Source organism: Pseudopipra pipra, chromosome 16 (assembly GCF_036250125.1).
Source record: "Pseudopipra pipra isolate bDixPip1 chromosome 16, bDixPip1.hap1, whole genome shotgun sequence".
NCBI lineage: Eukaryota > Metazoa > Chordata > Aves > Passeriformes > Pipridae > Pseudopipra > Pseudopipra pipra.
This window is the reverse complement of record NC_087564.1, coordinates 957312-980363: the sequence shown is the minus strand read 5'-3', so window position 1 is coordinate 980363 and position 23052 is coordinate 957312. Positions and strand designations below refer to the sequence as shown.

The following is a 23052-nucleotide window of genomic DNA, read 5'->3' as shown; positions in this document are numbered from 1 at the left end:
GAAGCTGTGGCTGCCCCATCCCTGGAAGTGTCCAAGGCCAGGTTGGACGGGGCTTGGAGCAACCTGGGATAGTGGAAGGTGTCCCTGCCCGTGGCAGGGGGTGGAACTGGATGGTCTTTAAGGTCCCTTCCAACACAAACCACTCCATGATTCTGTGAAACCCCTCTTGGCTTGGTCTTCCTGTTGCTCTGAGTGTGTGTTCACGGACACTCTGTATGCTGCAGGCCCTTGCACGAGGCAGGACCTGCAGTGAGACCCCCAGCTCATCTCACGGGTGGGACAGGCAGGAGAAGGGGAGCGTTGGGCACTCGTGCTGTCCTGTGCACATGGGGCACAAACCTCCCTGTGGAGAGCAGCCAAAGCACAGGCTCCAGTGGTTGAGCTTTCTAGTCTTTTCCCCAAAGCTAACTTTGCCTTTGCAGACACAAAGGCAGGTCTGTGTCCCTGCCTTGGCAGGGCTTGCCATGGCCCAACGTTGGCTTTGTGTGCCCCGGGCTCCGGGAGCCGCAGATGGGCCGGGACGAGCGGCCGCTCAATGCCGGGATTGTCTGCACTGCCCCCACCTCCCCTGGGGGACAGCCCTGCCATGGCCCCCCCACCCTGCTGCTGCCTGGGGCTGCTCTGGGTCCCCAGCACCCCCCTGAGCCAGGCAGTGCCTTGGGGCATAGAGCAACCCCAGTCCTGCTGCCCCTCTGTCCCCAATGGCTCCCTTGCTCTCCTGGGTGCCACCCTCCCACGCGGATTCATCCAAAGGACTCGTGGTCCTGGCTGGATGGGGATGCACCAACCTCAGCCTTTGCCATGGGCACTCTCTGTGGGTGAGAGAAAGGGATGCTGGACATCCCCATTCCAGCAAGGCTTTGGTGCTGCTGCTGCCACGGGACACAGGGATGGGGATGCCTCAGGGAGTGTGTGGCCCAGCAGGTGGAGGGGACAGCCCTCTGCAGTGCTGCTCCCTGCCCTCTTCTGGGCTCCGTTTGTCCAAATCTGTCTTAGAGGGCAGAAGGAGAAGGTGTTACAAACAACCTGTGAGTAGTGCACGGACAAGCTGGGGGTGCTGGAGCTGGGACAGAGCTCTGGTGGCAGATGTGGAAACTCTTTGCAGACCATTCTCCTGGTGCAAGTAAGGACTGCAGGATCCTTCACGTTAAACTGAAGGAAGAAACAAGCAGGTGTGTTGACAGGGAGAGTCTGAGACTGGGCTGCTTCAGTGAACGAGGGCCTTGTTAGTGGTGTGAGGAGAGGTGGTACAGAGCAGCAAATGGGAGGTGGGTGCAGCAGGGGCTGTTCTTGCCACCCACCCTCTGTGGATCTGCCTGGGAACATCCCCTCAGGGCTGGGCCTGTTCCCAGAGGTTGCAGTAACGATGGTCAGGGTTGTTTTAATGTGTGAGCAAAGGCAAGAGCAGGTTTCTGTGGGGTCCCTCCACCTCAGGCTCCTGGCAGGAGTCTGATCCCTCTGTGTTTCCTTCCTGCACATCCTGTCTGTGTGGGGATGGCCAGGAGTCTGGCAGCTGCCACCAGAGCCCTCTGCTCCCTCCTCCATACTTCCAGAGTGGAATTTCAGGCTGAACTCTTTCACCGAGAAGCAAGTGCTGACCCTGCGTCTGCTCCCCCACACAGCCCCCCTGCTTCCCGGATGGAGGTGGGAGGAGAGGAGGGAGTAGCAGCATCAGGAGGTTGTTGCTCTTGCATGGTGTGTCCCCATGGACTGTGGGTCGTGTCCCCGTGTGTGTGGGGTGGGGAACACGAGAGGGCAGCGCAGCACCACTGCTGTCACAGCTCTGGCACTCGTGGGAGGGGGGTGCACTGCTGGCACCCCCTCCCCTCTGCTCAGCCCTCCACCCTGCCCTGACCCCAGTATCCTCCTTGCACCCCAACTCCGTGTGCTCTTCCCACAGTCCCAGGTCTTTTTGAGTGGTCAGATATCTGCATCTATCTCATGGAAGATGCATCTTAAAGAATTCTTCGTTTTCACAGGGGTTGTCTCCTGAGAAGGACAGACCTTGTGCTTTTGGAGCACTGGATACAGCTTCTACCAAAGGAGCATCTGTCCCACAGCACCCTGTGGGAACTGCTGCTGTCCCTTGGCATGTCCCCTGCCTGTCCCTTGTGCCAGGGCATGGCAATGGATGGTACCACATGGGTGGGCTGTGAGGGGCTTCACAGAGGCTGCTCTTGCTCTGGTGCTGTGAAATGTGACACTCCTGGGGCTTCTCCTACATGCTCCATCCCTGGGTTACAGCTTTGGGAAGAGGGAAAAGCCTCTCTGCAGAAGATGATGGTTAAGACATCAAAGGCATTGAAGCGGGAGGGACATAATAAATGTAATTGTGATGAGCTGCTTTCCTCTGTGGGCATGAGCTGTGTGAGATGGAGAGAGATGCTCTGCACAGAAATGTGCTCTTTGCCCATGTCAGAGGCAGCTGAGGTATCAGAGATGTCAAGATTGTCAAAATGGCAAGGTGTGATTCCCATCCGAGCTCTTGCTCCAGAGGTGCTGGCTCTGGCTGGGCAGAGGTGCTAATCCCTTGGGAATGAGCAGGAGGCAGAGCACTAAGGCTTTTTTTCCTTTTTTTTTTTTTCTTCCCAGCCCTCCTTGTATTTCTGACCTAGAAATTCCTCACTCAGTTTGCTGAGCTGGCTTATTTAAAGACTTGACTAATTTCTGGAGGATTAATTATTCCGAGAGTAGGGGGAGGGAGGGTAATGCCTGCTCCCAACTCTGCAGGCAAACCTGCTCAGGGTTCCTTCACCTGCTGCTGGCCCTTCCCCGGGTGTCCCTTGGGCACGTCCTCTGTGCAAATGCATATTGGGGAGCACGTTATAATGGAGTTGTGTGTGTTGCTCTGGTCCTTTTTCTTATGATTTCAGCCTGTGCTGCTGTTCTTCCTTCCTGCAGGTCCCTGTGACTGATGTTCCTGTCCCAGCCTCCCTGTTTGGGGTGGGCACCTCCACCTTGGCCAGGGCTGTCACAGAGGGCCTTGGCCACAGGGATCTCACAGGATCTGCAGAGATCTGGTGACAGTGCTGGGATTTTGGGGTATCTTTGTGCCCTGTCCCTGTGGGTGGGATGGTGCTGGTCCTCCCTGTGGCCATGCCTGCATCCTGCTCCCTGCTCCATCCAAGGCCACTTTGGAGGGAACATGCAACAAGCTGCAGTGTGGGTGATGCTTGTTCCGTTAAAGCCTTGTTGTTGTGCTCAGGATAATTCCTCAGATGTGCAGTGACAGCAGCTGTTTTTCAGGTTGCAAATAGCTCCATGCCCTGGAGAGCATATAAAAGAATATATTTCCTTGATCTCCACAGGCTCTTGATGTGCTGATGAAAGCGGATTCCCTGTTCAACAGCAAAGTAAGGGCAGGTTGGCAGTTTCTTTCCTTTTTATGCTCCTCTGCTTTTTCCCCATGGTGTTTTGGGAGGAAGAGGCTGTCAGCGTCCTTTGGACCCGACTGCAGTGTTTTGGGATTACTCAGGGATCCAGCCCTTTGCTGCAGTTGTGGGAAGGTGGGGGAGAGACTCCCAGCCATGCTGGGCTCCCTGCAGCCCTGCCAAAAAGTGCCTGGAGAGAACATGAGCTCCTCAGGAGAGTGCTTACACAGAGTGATTTTGCTGCTGTGTGTTCCTCTGCACAAGGGCTTTCGGCAGCAGGCAGAGTTTGTCCTGGCCACCATTGTACAGGCGCAGCTGTCACAGCTGGAGGAGCCTGGGCCACCCAGGGCTTCCAAAAGCCCCCTTCTCAGAAGGCAATACCCAAACCTTCTGTTCTCCTGACCTGTGTGGAGGGGCAGCTTTGCTGGTAGTGACCGCAGTGCTTTTTGTTTGTGTTTTGGCAGGATCATTGGAATAAACAGTCAATGATTTATTAATAACCTGCAAATAGCTGCTCACCAGCTGAGCGGTGGGATGTGTCTGTGCTCTCTCCCCGGCCGAAAGGAGCTGCCAAAAGCACCAGTGTTCAAAGCTGACACGTTTAGCTACTAAACCCTGTGGGCAGAGCAGGATGTGCAGCTGCTGGGGCTGCTTTGTGGGGCTGCAGTCACCCTGGTGCTGAGGGTCACCCCAAAAACGGGTGTTTTCTTGGGACTCACAGGCAGCACGTAGCAGAAAACACCGAGCTAAGGAGTGCTCTGCCTGCAGCAGCCCCTGTGAGCTGTGCTGGGGGCACACCAGGAGACGTTGTGGGCAGCTGCTGTCACCCCAAAGGGCCATCCTGTGGTTCCCACGCTGTCTGCAGGAGCTGGCATTTCACACGAGCTCATCTCTCAGCTGTTCTGCAGACACCTCTGTTTTCCAGTTTTTCCAACTTCTCTCCTCTCTAGAGTTTGGAAACCTGTGGGCATCCTTGCTTGGATCAGAGCAGCTCTGCATTTCAGCTGTTATTTCCTTCTGTAAGTCCACCTTCAGCTGGGTCCTGCAGGGGCTTCTGCACAAGCTCCTGAGCTGTGAGGGGTCTAAAGGGAGGAAGTGTTGGGAGAGGATGTGAATGGCTGAGCTTCACCCTGCAATGGGAAGCTGTGAGGATCTGGAACAGGAAAGCAGAGGGGAAATGAGTGAAGGGTGGGCTGTGTTTATGGAATTGAGCCCAGCCCTGTGGCAGACAGGGGGACTGACACCACAGAGGAGTGCTTGGCTGCACAGGGTGTTCCCGGAGCCAGGCTGAGACTTTCCAAGGAGCAAAGCACTCTGGCAGTGAAGGTGTTTGGGGGAGTTGCTTCAAGCACCTGTCTTCAGGTGTGTTATCCACAGGTCCCCACACTTGCTGGGGGTGGATTTGTGTAACCCCTCCACACACTGTGTTTGGGAAGGTGCCTGGATCTCTGTGGTGTGGAGCCTGGCACAGCATCCAAGACAACAGGTTCCCTTGGAAAAGAGTGGGAATGGGCAGCTGTGAGCCCAGAGGGCAGCAGAGCAGTGCCAGGTGTGCAGGTCACACTCAGGACCTGGGAATGCTCCCTGGATTTGTGGTCTACACTGAGCAAGAACCCGGGTGTCAGCTCAGATTCCCTGGGAATTGTCTCCAGGTGCCTCGTGCTGGGTGGATGGTTTTGCTCTGCAGAAGGGCTCCGTGGGTGTTAATGTGAGCTCTGTTACATGAACTCTTCCCCTGCAGCTGCCTCCTTTGGTCAGGCTCTGTTGCGAAGGTGCTGAACGCTCAGAGGGGACGTTGGAGCCAAGTTGAACGTGGCCAGCACTGCTGTGTGCGGCACAGCGCTGTGTCAGAGCTGGCACACCCTGAGTAACGCTGTACTGAACTGGGTTATCTCCCAGAGGGAATGAGATTCTTTAGCATATGATGCTCCTGTTGCTGTGACAGCCTGTGCTCCTCTGGTCCTGTCATCTCTTGGATAAGGGAGCTGGAGTTAATTCCTGCTGGTCTGTCAGGACAAGCATTAGCCAGTACTTCGGATTCCCAAAGTGCCACAGTGCTGCCTTCTCCAGGGGATTGGTCTGTCCCCACTCTTTTCTGGGAAACAAGACCTGGTGAGGTGGTGAAGGTCCCTGCTGCCTCTGGTCTGGGGCTGTTTGTCCTGTTCCTGCAGTCTCAGGAGCCCCTGGATTCCAGCGGGAAACCCTGCCAAGCATTGCTTTGCTTCTTCCCCTGGAATCAATGTCCGTCTCACTCTCTGCAGGCTGTGTCTGCACATTTGCTCTACTGCTAATAGAGCTGCTGCTTTACCCATTGGTTCCTCCACCCAGAAAGGGCTCACGAGAGCCACTGCAGCTTTCCCTTTGCTCCACAGAGCCCGCTTGGTTTGCCCGGATGGCTGCAGTGATTGCTGGATTTCATCAGAGGAGAGACGCATCTTTCTTAATAGCCTGAGTAATTTCTTCCACAGGGACCCATTGCATTAAATCTTTAATCCAGCCAGCTGCTAAGGGAACATGCTCAGGCTCCCTGCTTTTCCTATGGATTGCTTGCACAGCCCTAATGTTACCCCAGAGGTTTTCCCCTTTGGAGTAGCCGGAGCTGGTGCAGTTGGAGCCTTTGGAAGGGAGCTGGGGTGGCAAACGGCCTCTTTGCTCTTCTGCTTTCTCCCTGTCCTTCGCTTAATGCCAGGGAAGCAGGATCCTCTCTGTGCTGTGTGTACTTCAGTCACATCAGCTGGAATAATATGAAATAAACTGTGCAGGAATTGGGATGTGGTGTTGCAGGGCTGCTACCAACAGCCCTGTTACAGCAGGACGCTTCTGCCTGTAATTTCCTTTCTTCCCATCCTCAAAAATCCCTGCTTGCCCCAATTTCTTAAGAGTTTCAGGGTTGCTGACTGTCATTTTTGATAGATTTTTTTATAAAAGGAAATCAGGTGGCACATTGCTGAGCCTGATGCTGCCTGCGCTGCTCCTGGGCAGGGGAGAGAGAGGGCTGTGCTGGTCCAGCTCACACTGCCCCATCCTACTTTTGCTGATTTGACTTTTATGTCGCATTTGCTGCATGCTCTGACCTTTTCTTCCTTCCTCTCCCCTGCTTTCTGCCCTGGCAGCCTTCTCTGCGAGGCAGGAGTAATCTGGGAGGAAAGCCTCGTTAATTTTTCATGCTCAACCACTGGTGCAGCTGTTGACTGTGCTGGCAATTGCCTTTGATAGACATTTACAGAGACAGTGACCTGTGAAAGAGTAAATCAAAGACTCAAAGCTGGTGCCTGGGGTGCACCTTAATATGGTGTGATCTCCCCTTCTGTTCCTGTGCCAATTGTAGGCAGGTAGTAAAGATACATCTGCAGATCAGGCAGAGTTCAGCAACTTCCCTGAGAAACCGGGCCTGAGCATGGCTGGGAAATCCTCAGACTTATCCCAGAATCATTGAATGTCCTGAATTGGAAGGGACCCACAAGGATCATCCCAGTGCAACTCCTGGCCCTGCACAGACACCCCAACAATCCCACCCTGGCCCTGAGAGCATTGTCCAAACACTCCTTGAGCTCTGCCAGGTTTGGGGCTGTGCCCACTGCCCTGGGGAGCCTGTTCAGTGCCCAACCACCCTCTGGGGGAAGAACCTTTTCCTGAGATCCAACCTGACCCTGCCCTGACACAGCTTCGTGTCATTCCCTGGGTCCTGTCACTGGTCACAGAGAGGATGTCACTGGTCACCAGAGCTGGGAGCCTGGAGGAAGGGATATTAAATCTGGCTTGCACAGCTCTGCTCCTGTAGCTGTGGTTCTGCATGAAGCCTGTCTATTGATGAAAAAGATGCTTTGCATCTTTCTCCTATTTATTTTTTAATTTTTAATTTTCTTGTTGTCTACTTTTATTTGCCTCTTGGTGCCTTGCAAAGGTCTTAAATCTCAGCACCTGTGGCTGCAAAGGACCTAGTCCAGGCCCAGAGGAGCCCTGTCCCTTATCCTGCTCCAGAGCTGGACTTACTGCCCACATATTAAGGTGATTCAGAGAGATGTGGGCCATGCCCAAAGCTCCCAGACAGTGGTACCCAACATGGCAGATGTGCCCCACTGGTGACACCTGGTTCAGACCCTGACACTCTGTTGCTCTGGGCTATCTGTAACAAGAAAGCTGCTCCAGTTGCCAGAGCTGCCCTGTTATCACTTAATGTGATTCCTGAGCCCAGTGGGGCTGCTCATGCTGTTCCAAGGGCATTCATCCATGAGCTTTCACAGGTCTGGCTGCTCTCACATCTCTGCTCCAATATCAGCCTGTTTGATGTCCTCTGGTACTTCCCACCTTCACTGCTTGTTTCCAAATTATTCTGCCCCAGGCACCAGATGCAGAGTGACCTTTAAAATGTGTTTTCCTAGATGTGTGTGAGGATTTGTCTGTAAGGCATATGTGGACTGCCTGCTCTGCATCCCTGGGGGTGGCAGAGAGATGCCAAGCTGTGCACTGGGGAGGATGTGGGTCACATTGTCCTGGTGATTGGCCCTCCTGCAGGACAAGAGGCTCCTTCCCTGGTGCATCATTCCTGCTTTAACCTGCTGGTTTGGAGATGGGGAGGATGGTCCTGCTGAGCAGCATTTCTGCGTGGTCACTCCTGGGCTCTGAGCAGCATCACTGACACCTGCCCTGGCAGGCAGGGACACCTTTCCCAGCCCCTGCTGCAAGCACCAGGCAGAAAATCAACCCCTGACCTTTTCAGCCCCACTCTATTTGGAGCCAAATCTCTGGCCAGCAAGGAGGCCCAGGACATGGATTGTGGCAGGACAGTGCCTGGTCCTGCCATGGTCCCCAGAGCAGAGGGGGGCTCATGTTTCGTTGCAGATGGAAGGAAAACTAGGCTTTGTTTGGAAAATCAATGGCTGGAAAGACACAGCTGAGCTGGAACCATCACCCACTGGGCAGAGACTGGGGATATTAGAGTGAAAAAGTATCAGCCTGTTTTTTCCAGCTTGGATGCTGCAGAGCAGCACGGGGTGGGGGTGTGGGGTGGTCCATGGCCATCGAGGCTGCAGTGGCCCTCACTCTGTGGCCCTGCTCTGTCCGTGCTTTGCAGCAGCTGATGTGAAGGAACCCCAGGGCTTTGCTGAGCATCCCAAAACTGCTGCTTCCTGTGAGGATGCTGCTGGCCCCAAGCTGAGGGCAGAGCTGTGGTGGGACCTGTGGAGATGAGCCATATGAGGCCACACTGCACCAGGGAAAACCATTGAAACAAAAATGTCTAAAAGCTTCTGATTTTAAAATGTGTCTGCCTGTGTTCAGTTTTTGCTTTTTATGTGTTGGCGAAGGGCTGCCACGGTCAGATCTAGCTGCTTTAGGAAGACTGAAGGGAATGAGGAGTGCTCCTGATTTTGGTGGGGTTGTGGCTTCTTTTTCCAGAATTTCTTCTGGGGGCTTTGGGAGTGGGTTTTTTTCCCTGCATGCCCCAGGTCCCAGCTGGCACATGTGTGGATGGTGGGCTGGGGGCTCACAGAGGTGCTGGCTCCTGCCACTGGAAGTTGAGGCTGAGGTGGGTTTGAGGGTCTGACAGTGGATGTGACTGTGGTGTGACAAAAGGGTTGGTCCAGAGGGCTGAGAGCTGCTACCAGGGAGCAAATCAGAGGCACCCAGCATAGGGGCAGCATGGGCTAAGAGGCAATCTTCCTTTTTTCCTTTTTTTTTTTTTTCCCTTGTTTTTCCCCTTTTTCCGATGAGGTGTCACAGCTGGGGAAACCTTTCCTGTGCCCCCAAAACAGCCTGTGTCAGATGGGGAGCTGCTGGCACCTGGGACAACCATCCATCAGAGTCACAGAATGGTTTGAATTGGAGGGAATCCTATAACTCATCCATTCCCCTCCCCCACCCCCCCATGGGCAGGGACACCTTCCACTAGCCCAGGTTGCTCCAAGCCCCGTCCAACCTGGCCTTGGACACTTTCAGGGATCCAGGGGCAGCCACAGCTTCTCTGGGCAACCTGTGCCAGGGCCTCACCACCCTCACAGGGAGAAATTTCTTCCTAATACCCAATATAAATCTACCCTTTTTTAGCTTGATGCCATTCCTCCTTGTCCTGTCACTCCAGGCCCTTGTCTCAAATCCCTCTTCAGCTCTCCTGGAGCCCCTTTAGGCACTGGAAGGGGCTTTAAGAGCCTTCTCTTCTCCAGGCTGAAAACCTGCAGCTTTCCCAGCCTGGCTCCAGAGCAGAAGGGCTCCAGGTCTGGAAGTTGCCCAAGAGACCTTCCCGAGCCCCTCCTGGAAGGGAAAGCAGCACCCTTGGTTTTGCCTGCAGGCCCAAGAGAGGGGCCATATCCCGATTTTAATCACTTGGGGGTTGCACACTGCCCAGCTGCACCGCTGAGCCCTGCCTGCCTTCCGAGCCCTGCCTGCCTGCTGAGCCCTGCTTGCCCGCTGAGCCCTGCCTGCCCGCTGAGCCCTGCCTGCCTCCTGAGCCCTGCCTGCCCCCTGAGCCCTGCCTGCCTCCTGAGCCCTGCCTGCCCCCTGAGCCCTGCCTGCCTCCTGAGCCCTGCCTGCCCGCTGAGCCCTGCCTGCCCCCTTAGCCCTGCCTGCCCGCTGAGCCCTGCCTGCCCGCTGAGCCCTGCCTGCCCCCTGAGCCCTGCCTGCCTCCTGAGCCCTGCCTGCCCGCTGAGCCCTGCCTGCCCGCTGAGCCCTGCCTGCCCGCTGAGCCCTGCCTGCCTCCCACAGCCCAGAGGTGACCTCCGAGGCAATTCCCAGTTCCCGCGGCCAAAGGACAGGTCTCTGCCCCAGTTAGTTCATCTGCCGTGGCTGAGGTGGGGGGACTGGGACCCAGGAAGGAAGGGGGAAGCTCTAGTTTGTGGTGCTGTCATGATGCTCCCTGTGACTCCCACCTACTGCTGCTGCAAACATCGGGCAGCAAGAGACCCGGCCGTGCTGCCCGGGGGGAAGCCAACACGGTGGATGGGGCTCACCAGCATTTGGGAGGCCACCACATGGCTCCCAGACCTGCCTGAGGTGCCAGCAGAGGTGTCCTGGCTGCTGCTAACTGCTGCATGGGACAGAGAAGCTGCTCAACCCACAGGTACTGTGGTGCTGTGTCCTACCTCGACTCTGGGGTGAGGTGTGATGGTGTCTCTGCTGGTGCAGAGATGACTGAGCTGAGGTTCACAGAAATGTGATGAACAAATCTTTCTTTGGTGTATTTCAAGCTTTGTTTTCTCATTTGGGACATTAAGGGATGGATTGCTTGGCATTTTAGCTCAAGATAACCTGTGTGTGCATACATTGCTGAGAGCAGATGTAGTAAGTAGCCTGTTCTGTCACATACCCTTATGATGCTTGTTTTTAGGGATTTGACATGGAGAACCACTGACTTCAGGGCCTTGTGCTCCAGCATCTCCTCTCCACAGCAGCTGGTCACTGCTGAAGAAGTTTCAATTTCTAAATCTCTGTATCTTTTAAGTGAAAGGTGTGTTTCCCACCTGTCAGTGGTTGCTGTTTCCCAGCAGTGCCTGTGCAGAGCCCATGCTCTGAGTTATTTTTCTCACCACGTTGACATCATGGGGTTGGAGGTTTGGGGGGTTTTGCTGCTGTGGATTGTGGCTCTGATGCTGAACCTCCTTCCTCCACACTGCAGACAATGAGCTCTGGCTTGCCCTGTGCTACCCCTGTGTCAAGGCACAGCTTCACAGACCACAGTGGCTGTTGGTAAAGGGTGTTGCCTTAGAGGTGTTGCCCCCCCTCTTTGGAGAAGGGTGTTGAATTGTGGTGGAAATCCAGTGGTTCCTTGACCCTGCCTGTTGGGCAGAAACCCCCTTGGCTAAACCCTGTGGCCAGTAAGCACTTAAATTTTGGGGTTTTAATGTGCCTTATGGTGCCTTTCCTGCTGTGGTCCAGGCCCTGCAGCACCCTAGGATGCTTTGCAGGGGCTGGGACCTCATACCTCTTTAGGGCACAGCTTCACATTGCTCATCATCTGGTGGGTGCTGGGAAAGGGTCTAGACCCCCATGTCCCCAGGGGGGACATGTTCCAGAGCCCCCTCCCTCCACTGCCCTTGTGTGTGGGATGACTCAGCTCTGGTACTGAGGGAGTGTGGGTGGTCTGTGTTTTGGTTCTCACCAGACCAGCTCAGCTGACTCATCCAGGGTCTCACAGCACGTTTCTGCTCGTGGTGGTTTGAGTTTCACAGTGTGACACACATCTGTCCCATAGCCAGTCCCTGCCAACTGCCCAGACACCTCCTTCCTTCCCTCTGCCAGTGGCAAGGCAGCATCCTTGGAGCACACAGCAAGGCAAAGCTGGGAACAGAGGTGGGAAGAGCTGATGTTGCAGAGGGTGCAGGATGCCAGGGCAGAATCTCCCTCTCTCTCTGCATCCTTTACCCTCAGCAGTAGAAACCATGGTCTTGGCTAAATGGGGTTGCAGTGTTGGGCTTGAAAAATGTATTCATGGAATGAGCACAAGGAGAATGTGTGGAAGAGACTCCTAGAAGCACTGGGGTTCCTCAAGGCTCATGCTGGAAGATGGGGGACTTCCTGGGAGCCCTGTGTGTGGCTGCCACTTGAGGCCACAGCTGTTCCCACCATCTTCCAGGGACTGCAGTGTCCCTGAGGTCCCAGAGCTGTGTGTGTGCCCTGAGCAGCTCCGTGACCAGGGGTCTGTCCCTGCTGAGTGTCCAGGAGGATGTGAGCAGGGACAGCACTGCCTTGGAGCTCTGGCAGTGGAGTTCATCTCAGGTGAGGAGTCTTAATATGCAACTTCTCATTTTGGTGCCAGTGACCATCTGGGTAATTGTCTTTGTCCTGCCCGATGGGGCTCTAAATATTTTTGCCTACATTGTGAAGGACTGGACATGATCTGCTTTGTCAGTCGTCTTGCTTTCCTGAAATAAGTCAAAGTATTTGTTTTCCCTCGGCTGTTATTTGGGCCCTGTACTCTCTGGCAGTCCTGGAGGTTTTAATTTTATACAACTAGCATTTTGTAAGTTTTAGAGGCTTGTTTTGACTTTGTTTTAATTAAATTGCTAAAACCTGGGGGAAATCTTTTGGCTTCATTTAAATGGAAAGCCTTATTCCAAGTAAATCCAACATCCCTGTCTAGCTGGTGATTGTGCTGTTCAGAGTTTTGACAGGAAAAGTTAAAATTTGACTCCGGGCTTGAAAGTTTGCAATCATTGGCTGCAACAGGCTCGGTGGCATAAGAGGATTACGTTAATCTATTGTCTGGGAAAGAAGTGAGATTTTAATAGACTGTGTTTTGATGCAGAAATGGGATAGATAATTACTGGGTGAGAGGAGGGAAGGAAAAGGTTAGAAATAGAAATGGGAGCCTGGCAATGGAGCCTTGGCTGCTGAGGATGTCTGTGTCCCTCTGGGCTCTGTGCTTGGCCCTGGGGAACCCTGTGCACTTATTGGGGGGGCAGGGAGGATGCAAATTCCCAAGAGGTCTGACCACTGTCTCCTCCTGGACAACCTCTCCACCACACAAACCTCTGGCTGCCGGGCTGGGTCTGCTGCCCCTTCACAAAACTCCAGGAGAGTTTGTGTTGGGAAGCCCTGGGAAGGAGAGCTCCTCAGGACTGTGCTGTCATGTCCCTGGGATCAGTGGAAGGACTTCATACAAGTCAAGGGAAGCTCAAGGTCACGGGTGAATAATTCCCCAGAGAGGCTGTTGCATATTAGGAAGAAACTCTTCCCTGTGAGGGTGGTGAGGCCCTGGCACAGGTTGCCCAGAGAAGCTGTGGCTGCCCCATCCCTGGGGCCAGGTTGGACAGAGCTTGCAGCAACCTGGGCTAGTGGAAGGTGACCCTGCCCATGGCAGGGGGTGGAACTGGATGGTCTTTGAGGCCCCTTCCAGCCCAAACCATTGTGTAATTCCATATTTCTCTGATTTGTCCGAAGCAGGCCATGCTGAGTGCTGGAAGGGAGCTGGTTGGATGCTCCCCCTGCTCATGCTGGCGTGTATGAGATGACCTCCCATGGCTGACTGTTCATTTCAGTTTGTTCCCTGTCCAGCCCTGGTGCCACCCCAGGAGGGGTCACCCCACAGCCCAGCTTTGCCCTGGGCAATATTCATCAGTCACAGGCATTTAGGAAGCTGCAGGTAGAATGAAGGGAGCAGCAGAGGCTCCATGAGCAGCCACCCTGGTTTTGCAGTTTCAGGAGGGATGTAGAGAGTACAACACAAAGCAAAAATTGCCCCACGGGTTGGCAGCTGGGCACAACCTCTCTGTTCCTTTTCTGCCTTTTCTTTCTCCAGCCGGACCACTGCAAGTCCCGGCCCCTTTTGGGAAGACTGGGAGGTTGTGTCTCTCCCAGGATCCTTCTGGACACACTGTCCAGCCCACAGCTGGATAAACACACCCTGTGGGGGGTGAGCAGTTGGCTCAGGGGTCGGGCACAGAGGGTGACAGTGACTGGGGTGACATCAGATGGGGGTCACTAGTGGGGCTCCACAGGGCTCCATTCTGGGCTCTGTGCTCTCCAACATCTCCAGCAATGACTTGAATGCAGGACTGGAAGGGACACTCAGCAAGTTTGCAGATGACCCAGAACTGGGAGGAGCTGTTGAGTCCCCCGAGGGCACGGAGGCCCTGCAGAGAGACCTGGACAGATCCAAGGGCTGGGAATCACCAACCATGGGAAGTTCAACAAGGGGAAGGGCTGGATTCTGGCCCTGGGATGGGGCAACCCCAGATGGACAGACAGACTGGGAATGAGAGGCTGGAGAGCAGTGCTGGGAAAGGGCCTGGGATATCCTGGTCCATGGCCACTTGGCCATGAGTCAGCAGTGCCCTGGCAGCCAGGAGGGCCAACCCTGTCCTGGGGGCACCAGGCCCAGCATGGCCGGCCGGGCCAGGGAGGGGATTGTCCTGCTCTGCTCTGCCCTGGGGCAGCCTCCCCTGCAATATTGGGGCGGTTTGGGGGGACACAATGTAGGGAAGAGATTGAGCCATTGGAGAGTGTCCAAAGGAGGGCAATGAGGATGGGGAAGGGACTTGATTTGAAGCCGTGTGAGGACACTGAGGGCACTTGGTGTGTTCAGCTGAAGGAGACTGAGGGGAGACCTCACTGCAGTTCCAACTGCCTGGGGAGGGGCAGAGGAGGGGCAGGGACTGAGCTCTGCTCTGGGGGACCAGGGACAGGACCCAGGGAATGGCTGGAGCTGTGTCAGGGCAGGCTCAGGTTGGATCTCAGGAAAAGGTTCTTCCCCCAGAGGCTGGTTGGGCACTGCCCAGGCTCCCCAGGGCAGTGGGCACAGCCCCAAGGCTGCCAGAGCTCCAGGAGAGTTTGGATGATCCTCTGGGGCACAGGGTGTGACTCTTGGGGCTGGGCCTGTGCAGGGCCAAGGTTGGACTGGATGGTCCTCGTGGGTCCCTTCCAACTCAGCACGTTCTGGGATTTTGTGGTTCTGTGACTGTGTGATCCTGTTACTCTGTGATTCTGTGATTCTGTGTGCTTTCTAAGGAAACCCTTTAACAACACCTGCAGGTCTGAGCAGGGTGGTGGGGAGGAGGGTGTGGGAGGGGGCTGCTCCTCCTCGGAGATCCTCTGCCTGAGGGTGCAGCAGCCGTATCGACTGAGTCCTGTGGCTCTCCCAGCCTGGAGACTGCTCGCTCCATATTGATTATCATTTTTTTCCTGAAGGCAGATGAAGTTTGCTGGGCTCTAATTGCAAGAATTATTCTCCTTTCCGTTTTCTGAAATCCTTGATCATGTTAATGCATTTTCCAATTTTTGCTTCGGGTTTTGCCAGGGTTGGTCTTTAGGGGGAAAAGACCCCAAGTGGTGAGTGCTGAGGTGTGTCTGTTCCCAGGCTGGCTGAGGATGTGGGGATTACACATGTCCCAGTTTGTCCCACTGGACAGAATTGACAGAATTTGGGGGTTTTGCCCCTTTTGATTTGAAAGAATCATAGAATCACAGAATATCCCAAGTTGGAAGGGACTCACAAGGATCATCAAGTCCAACTCCTGACCCTGCACAGGAAAACCCTAAAATCCCACCATGCACTTGAGATCATTGTCCAAAGGCTTCTTGACCTCTGGCAGCCTTGGAGCCATGACCACTGGGGATCAAATGAGTTTTGGGTGGATCTCCAGCAGCAGGGGAACAGAGCCAAGGTGACCAGGTATGGGCATGTTAGGGCAGAAGCAGCAGCCCTTGCTCTTAAAACAGCCCTGTCAGCTCCAAAAGTCTCCAAATTATTCTGTCTTTGTTTCTCTTCTTGCTGTGTTTCCTCCCATCACCTCACTGTTGATGTTTTATACTTTCTTCAGTCCTTTTGAACTCAACAAACTATTTTTAGGAGGTATCAACCAATTTTCTCTCTCTTTTTTTTCACTTAGCAAGTATCTAAAAGCTCCTGTGACTCCTTCAGCTGCCTGTGCTGCTGGCTGCTTTTTCCTGCCCTTATCTCTTCCCTGCAAGCCTGAGCCAGGTTTTTGTGCAGCCGTCAGGGAGCAGGCACCAGGGCTGGCTGTGCTTTGGGAGGTAGTTGTCCCTGTGTGTGCTGTGATTTAACTGCACAGTGCTGCGTGCGGTGGGAACCTTTTGAAGTGGGATGAAATGGATGAAATAACTTGGCAATTTCCATCGATCTGGGGGGTTAAAAAGGGAATTGGTTTTCACATGCACATCCCATGCTGCTCCCAAAGGGACAGACACTGAGGAGCTGCTGCAGGTGGGTGACCAGCTCAGCCCTGGTGTCTCTGTGGTGGTGGCTGTGGCTGCCTCTGTGCTGCCAAACAGACTGGATTTGGTGTTGGTTCCACCTCTGCTCCCTGGGTGCTTCTCTGGGAAGGTGAACTTTCATAAAACCCCAGGAGGGACCCACAAGGATCATCGAATCCAACTCCTGGCCCTGCACAAACACCCCAACAATCCCACCCTGTCCCCGAGAGCGTTGTCCAAACATTCCCTGAGCTCTGGCAGCCTTGGGGCCGTGCCCACTGCCCTGGGGAGCCTGGTCAGTGCCCAACCACCCTCTGGGGGAGGAACCTTTTCCTAATGTCCAATTTAACCCTCCCCTGACACAACTCCAGCCGTTCCCTTGTGTCCTGTCCCTGGTCACACAGAGCAGAGGTCAGAGCTGCCCCTCCACTGCCCCTTGTGAGGAAGCTGCAGACCCTGATGAGGTCTGACCTCAGTCTCCTCCAGCTGAACAAGCCAAGTGCCCTCAGCCACTCCTTGTATGGCTTCCCCTTGAAACCCTTCAGCATTTTCGTAGTTCAAGGCTCTCCCTGTGTAATTCTGTGCTGTTCCCAAGTGCTCTAACTTGGGCAGCACATCTGGATCTGCTGCTGGAATTAGAATAATTGTGCTAAATGAGTTGTAGTGCAGTGATACTCCAGGCAAATGAGTAAATTGATGCAGTTGGCTTATGGCAGGTACCGGCCCGGCAATCTGTGTGTAATGCAATAGAGCTGCCAATTACAGCAAAGTGCCTGGTTAGGCTGAAATTACAGAGTCTCTCACATCCTCTGAGCTTTATTACAGCTGTGTTAAGATGTAGCACTTCCTGGAGGGCCTCACAGCTCTGCCAGTAAGTGTGTGTCCTCCCAGGGCTGTTCCCAGGAGTGTGTGCTGTTCCCAGGAGTCGGCTCCAGAAGTCTCAGGCCATGTTTCTCCAGGGCTTTGGGCACCAGAAAGGACCTGTGATGGGTTGTGTCACTGTGGGCTCATGTTTGCACAGAGCACAGGCACGTTTAGAGTCACGATGAAATGATTTGATGAATTTCTGATGGAATTGTTAAGGTTGGAAAAGCCCTCCAGGATCATTCAGTCCAACTGTTACCCCAGCACTGCCAAGCCCACCACTAACCCATGTCCCTTCATAGGGAAGAATTCCTTCCCAGTATCCCATCTAACCCTGCCCCCTGGCAGTGGGAAGCCATTCCCCCTTGTCCTGTCCCTCCATCCCTTGTCCCCAGTCCCTCTCCAGCTCTCCTGGAGCCCCTTTAGGCCCTGGAAGGGGCTCTCAGGTCTCCCTGGAGCCTTCTCTTCTCCAGGTGAACACCCCCAGCTGTCCCAGCTTATATGCATAGAAGAGGGTCTTCAGCCCTTGGAGCATCTCCATGGCCTCCTCTAGATTCATTCCAATGTCTCTTGTGCATCTATTCCTTAAATCAGTTCAGACTTGCATTTAACATGTTTCTTTGCATGCACATGGTGATAATTGGTTTTGAACATCCTGTGAAATAATGTATTCTGATTTTATTTTTATAGCTATCCCACAACATTTGATGGCTCCCTGGTACACTGGGTTAACTGGCAGAGAAAAATAGGGCCCCAGTCACTGTTATTTAAAACAGAGTGGAAGAAATTTATTTCCCAACCCCCAAGAATTAGTGCTTATTACTTAAAAAAAATGATGATTGTCAAAATTCTTCATTATTGGCTCCATGTGAGGTTTGACAGGGAGCTGATGTCTGACATCAGTGACCAATTTTCAGCAGTCTGGAAAAGTCCCACCCCAAACTCCTTTGAAGTCCTCATGGTGCTTCCCAGGTAACTTGGAGAAGCCGATCCCTCCCCAGCTGGCAGTGAGAGAATCCTTTTCATGAGAAATCCTCTTCCACCTGACCTGAGGGCACAGATGTTCTTGGGGATTAGGAATCTTCCTCTCACCCGGTTTTGGGGATCTCAGCAGGTATTTTTCTCTCTCATGAGGAGGGACTCTGACAACAGCAGATGGGAACTGGGTTACCCACACACTCCTTCCTCACGTGAAATGGCCCCTTTGTCCACAGGACATCCTGGGATCAGTAGGCAGCAGTGCCTTCTGCTCCAGGCTCTGTTCCTGAAGAACTGCCCAGGCCCTGGCTCCTCCTTTGGCCAGTCTGGCCGCTTTTCTGGACTGTTCTGCTGTTGTCACTTCTTTGATGTCCCACCTGCTCTCTAGGACTGCACTCATGCATCCTGCTGGACTCTGTTCTCTGCACTGCTGGAAGACCTCAGTTGCTGCTCTCCAGGTATCAGCCAGCCTGGGAAGGGGCCATGTGGGAAGGGAGCCTCAAACCAGGCAAGGTTTTGCTTGTAGACGTGGGGTGGCTGCTCCCAGCATGGCTTAACTCTGCCTTACCTGCTTCCCCCAAACACGGGGAGGTCGGGTGCTGGTGAGCATCCCCTGTGCCGTGCTGGGTGAGGGATGAGCTGCTGGAAGCACAGCTGAAGGAGGAGCAGGATGGGCTCTGCCTTAGCTGCTGAGTGGCCCTTAGGGATGCAGCTCCCCAGAAGAGCCAAGGCTGGAGAGTGGCTGTGTTTAACTGGTGTTGAGTGGTCTGGGTGTGGAGTGAAACTGGAGCCCTGGAGAAACAGGGCTGGAGTCCTCTGGCACTGTAGGACCAGATGGAGAAGCTGTCATCTCCAAAGAATCCCCTTTTCCTCCTTCTCTACTTCTGCCTATCCATGCTTAGGAAGTGTAATCAGAGTAAAAGCTGCTTGGGGAAGCCACAGAGATGTAACTAGGCCTGGTTTGCTCACCCCAGGCTCAGGAGCACAGTGACTGGGGGCTGTGAGGGTTCTCCGGGGATGGTGCAAGGGCCACCTTCCAAGGCTGTCTGGCTTGTCCTGCCATGCTGACTGGGCACAGGACCTGGCAGAGTTGCTTCCCAGTTCACACCTGGGGTGTCTGACTTGCTGTGAGGTAGCTGTGATGATTTCAGCCTGGAAAATCATCGTGGTTGTTTGCAAGCTGGGCCCGGTGCCGGTTCTCACGTCTGCGATAGCTTCACTGTGTTTGGAGGGTTTTGAAACAGATAATGTTGGTCTCTAGGGCCTGAACCAGTGGATGTACAGGAATGTGTGAGATGGACCCAGACAACCAGGCTGTGTTTGACTTGTGGGGGTATTTTCCTCCTCCCAAATGCTGCAGCCAGAGGTGTGAGATGCCTGTGCCAGCGTCTCGGTGCTGTGTGCAGCCGTGCTCTGCATCCCCTGGCACAGAGTCCCAGCACCCTACTGGTGCTGATTTCTGCTTTAATGTCTCCTCCACAGCTCCTCTTAAAAATCAGTTTATGTCTCCTGCAAATTAAGCTACTGTTTCACTTATAAAGTATTTCATTGCCCTGATAAGTGGAAGTGGGAAGCTGTCGCATCACTGAGGACGTGGCTGCAAACCCCAGCACAGCAGCTTGTTAATGTGAAATTAGAGAGGGCTCAGCAATATCTCAGCAGATTGCCTCTGCTGCTTCATAAGAGACACCAAGCTCCTCTGGGAGCCAGCTGTTGTGACAGGCCTGCTGAAGGGCTGACCAGCCATTCCTTGAGCAAGGAAGGGCCTGAGGGCTGTTCCATGTCCTTGGGGAAAGGAGGCAGTCCTTACCTTGCCCTAAGCCACCAGAGGAAAAGCAGAGGCTAAAACTCAAAGGAGAGATGTGTGAGCTTGTGCTGTGTCTGCCCCAGTGCTGGTTGTGCTTCCAGCCAGATGAGTCCCAGTCAGCCTGGTTCAGGGGACTGGGATACACTGGGGAGTCTCTGGGGCAGTAATCCCCTCTGGAGAATCACTTTCTGGGCACAGATGGGAGTGTTTATGGAGCTGTCTGAGCTTTCAGGCATTATCTTCAATCCCATCACCCCCAGTTTATCCAGACATGGGATTTTAGGAAGGCAGAGGTTCCTCCTGTTTGTTTTCCAAGTGCCATCATTGTTGGGCAATGCAAGATGGATTAAGATTTGCAGCCTTGCTGGAGGCCTGACTCCCTGCCAAGAGCTGTCTCTCCTACCTATTGCAGAAATGTGGGGTGTCCCTGGCCATAGGGTTGTCCCCCATGCAGCTGGAGTGCTGGGGAAGGCTGGCTTGCTCCTTGGATTTTGTGTCCATCAATCTGTCTAATCCTCCTGCTGGTTTTTCTACAGTCTTCCAAATCGCTCTTTTGTCCCCAAACAATTCTGCTTTGCAAATGCCAAAGCAGGATCCCTGGGGCAGCATCGCTGCTCCTCTGCGCTCCCATCAGGTGGTGGGAGGAAAAGGAGAAGAGGGGATTCAAATTAACTCCACTCATCCTCTCCACTCCTCCCGCTGCCCCGTCCAGCCCCTCTCCTGTTGCCTTGGCATGGCTCAGGAGCAGATAACATCACCTGTGCCAGGTAACCCTGCCGTCCTTCTCCCCAGGTGTGTGTGTGCCTCAGCCCAGCCGCCTCCGGGAGAGCCGGCATTGTGCCTTTTCCCATAGCAGGGAAACAAGAGTTTGTCCCCTTCTGCCTCCCCTTCTCTGATCTCCCCTCGGCTGCTTCCCGCTGCCTCCCGCCAGCCCCCTTCGCTCTCGCCCGGCTCCTCTGACCTGCTTTGACGTGTTGCATTTCACGGCCCCCGGTAACGGAGAGCCGATGGGAGATAAGAGGGGTGACCGTGTTCCCGGCCCCCGCTGTGCCGCAGGAAGCCAGCCAGCGGATGCTCTGCCCTCTCCACAAACCCAGCGATTTTGGGAAGTGCCCTGGACCCCTCCCCGGCAGCGGTGGAGCCCATCGGAGGGAGAAGGTGGGAGACAAGGGGGGTGGCAGTGCGGAGCAGCGCGTAAACAGCTTTAATTTCCCCGGCTGGGAGAGAGGAGCGAGGCTTAGCTCTGCCCTCCCCGTGTGTGAGCGGGAGGCACTACGTGCCGAGGGACCGTGTGGAGGTGCTGGCAGGGTCCCCCGTGGCCGTGGGGCCCCCTGGAGCATCGCCAGCCCCCCCTTTGTGTGCGAGGCTGTGCCGGTTGCCTCCGTGTGCCGGGATGAATGTCCTCGGAGCGGGAGGCAGCGAGCGGGGATGCTGCAAGCAAATTACCCCCCCAAAAAGCGCGGGCGGGGACGGTGGCTCTGCGGGTCACAAGCAGCTGGCGGGGGTGGCCGCCCGGGTGGCCGTGGGGCTGTGCTCCGCGGGGCGCACCAGGCTGCTCAGGCATTTAATTCCGAGCGAGAAGCTGAACATGAGCCTAGTGGAAAAGGAAGGAAGGGAAGGAGGGAGGGAAACGGGGCTGGGGCTGGGGAAGGGTTTTCGGCAGTGGATGGCCATCCCTTGTGGTGAGCAGGCTGCTTGCAGGGGATAGATCTAAGCAGGGAGACAGCAATGAATGAGGGGTTGTTTATTTTTTAACATGGCATCCAGACCGGAGGGATAAAAGGACATGCAGGTAGCTTGGGGCTCTGCCAGCTGAGTTAGCACCAGTTTTCCTTGTTGCCTCTCTTGGCGTGGCTGGGAGTCGCCGTCAGACACCTCTTCCCTGGATATGCTTCACTGACTTCATCTGGCTCTGCTCCGTGGGGCTGGAGCGAGGTTTGGGTGTTTTTTTTTCTGAAGCCCTTGTTTTTCCTCCGCCCAGCTGGCGTCAGGCACTGAGGATGCAGAGACAAGTGCTCCTGACTTGGGGAGGGCTGGCAGGAGGATTTCCCTTTGGGTTCGCAGTGTCCCCGTGTCTGCTGTCTGCTGTGGAAAGGCTTTGTGCTGGAGCGTGGGGAGCAGAGCCTGCAGGTGATCTCTAACTGGATCAGTCTCGCTTGCTTTGAACGTCTGTCCCTCTCCTTGCACTCAGGTGTTCGGTGACAGGCTGAAAAATCATGGTAGGTAGGTGCTGCTGGAGGCTGAGGATGCCTTCTGCTTTGGAAAACAGGGAGGGAGGAAACCTAGTGGACTCTGAATAGCCTCAGGAAGAGCAAGCGGGGATTCTTCACAGGAGGAGCAGTCAAGGATCCTCTCCACCTGGTCGCCACACGCAGTAGGAACAGACCCTTTGGAAATTCATCTGAACAGCCGATTTCTTGGGGTTTCTCGTCACCTCTAATCAAACAGCATCCCCTCCCTCATCTGAGGGCCACCACAGCCACCCTGGCCACTGCTCCAGAGAGCAGCTTCCTCCCCTGCCCAGCGTCACTCGCTGTGGGAGCTCGCAGACCTGTGCCAGCACTCCCAAGGGATCCTTTCCAGCGGGCACTCTTCATTTTTCCCCCTCCTGCTTAACCGAGCTCTGCAGCGTCGCACTGAATACCTGTGGAGCCACCGGCCACTCGGAGCTGCCACCTGCGGCTGCCTCGGGGGGCCAGCACTTGGTACCCTCCGAATCCAAGGGATCACTGTGGAGCCGCTGCAGACTGTCCAAGGAATTCCTGGCTGAACTTCTCCTGCCTTGTGCCGTGTCTCTGTGGCCCCGCTCCCTCGCGGTGCCATGGGCTGACGGGGCACAGGGGTGTAGCATGCGCCAGGGCGCGGTGGGACGCAGGGACACGGGCGGGCGCGTGCCCGGACGCCGCGGGAGCCATGGCTTCGTTCGGAAAGCTGACGGAGTACTTCAGCCTGAGGAAGTCGAGGCCGGAGCTGCGCTCCCGGCGCTGGGGCCGGCGGAGCGGGAGCTGTTGCTGTAGTGTCGTGGAGTGCAGGTACGGCGTGGCTGTGACCCCACTGTCCCAGGGCCTCCGTGTGTGCCCAGGGGCTGCGGGGTGGGAGGTGCAAGCCTTGGTGCTTTGCTTCCCGTTTGACCTCTCCTGGGGCTGCAGAGGGGGCTGGGAACAAGCCAAGGGCTCTGGAAGCATCACCCTTTCCTGCCTGGGGCTCCCAAGTGGCTCGTTACTGCAGGATGTCTCCAGCAGGCTCTGTGACCTGGCAACCCTGCCCAGGGCACGTCCCAGGTGTCTGTGTCACATCTCAGGTGTCTACTGGGTGACCACGTGCAGCTGTACCTGCCTCTGTCTGGTGCTCTCTGTGTCATGCTGCTCTGTCTCCACGTTAGAAGAG

The 23052-nt window shown here is 55.0% G+C and overlaps 1 protein-coding gene across 4 annotated transcripts in view; it reads left to right on the top strand.

The window, feature by feature from the left end:
- LOC135422882 (ankyrin repeat and fibronectin type-III domain-containing protein 1-like) overlaps positions 1 to 23052 on the top strand; it is a 220454-nt gene that overhangs the window by 7868 nt on the left and 189534 nt on the right. For 2 of the 4 annotated variants that reach the window (XM_064672434.1, XM_064672433.1), the window contains exon 1: positions 21353 to 22697. The exons of 1 other annotated variant lie outside the window; for it this stretch is intronic. In XM_064672434.1, the coding sequence (XP_064528504.1) occupies positions 22579 to 22697 (119 nt within the window). In that variant the 5' untranslated portion in view covers positions 21353 to 22578. Of the gene's footprint in view, positions 1 to 20686; positions 20824 to 21352; positions 22698 to 23052 lie in introns of those variants that run through there. One more of the 4 variants, XM_064672435.1, reaches the window with a different exon arrangement.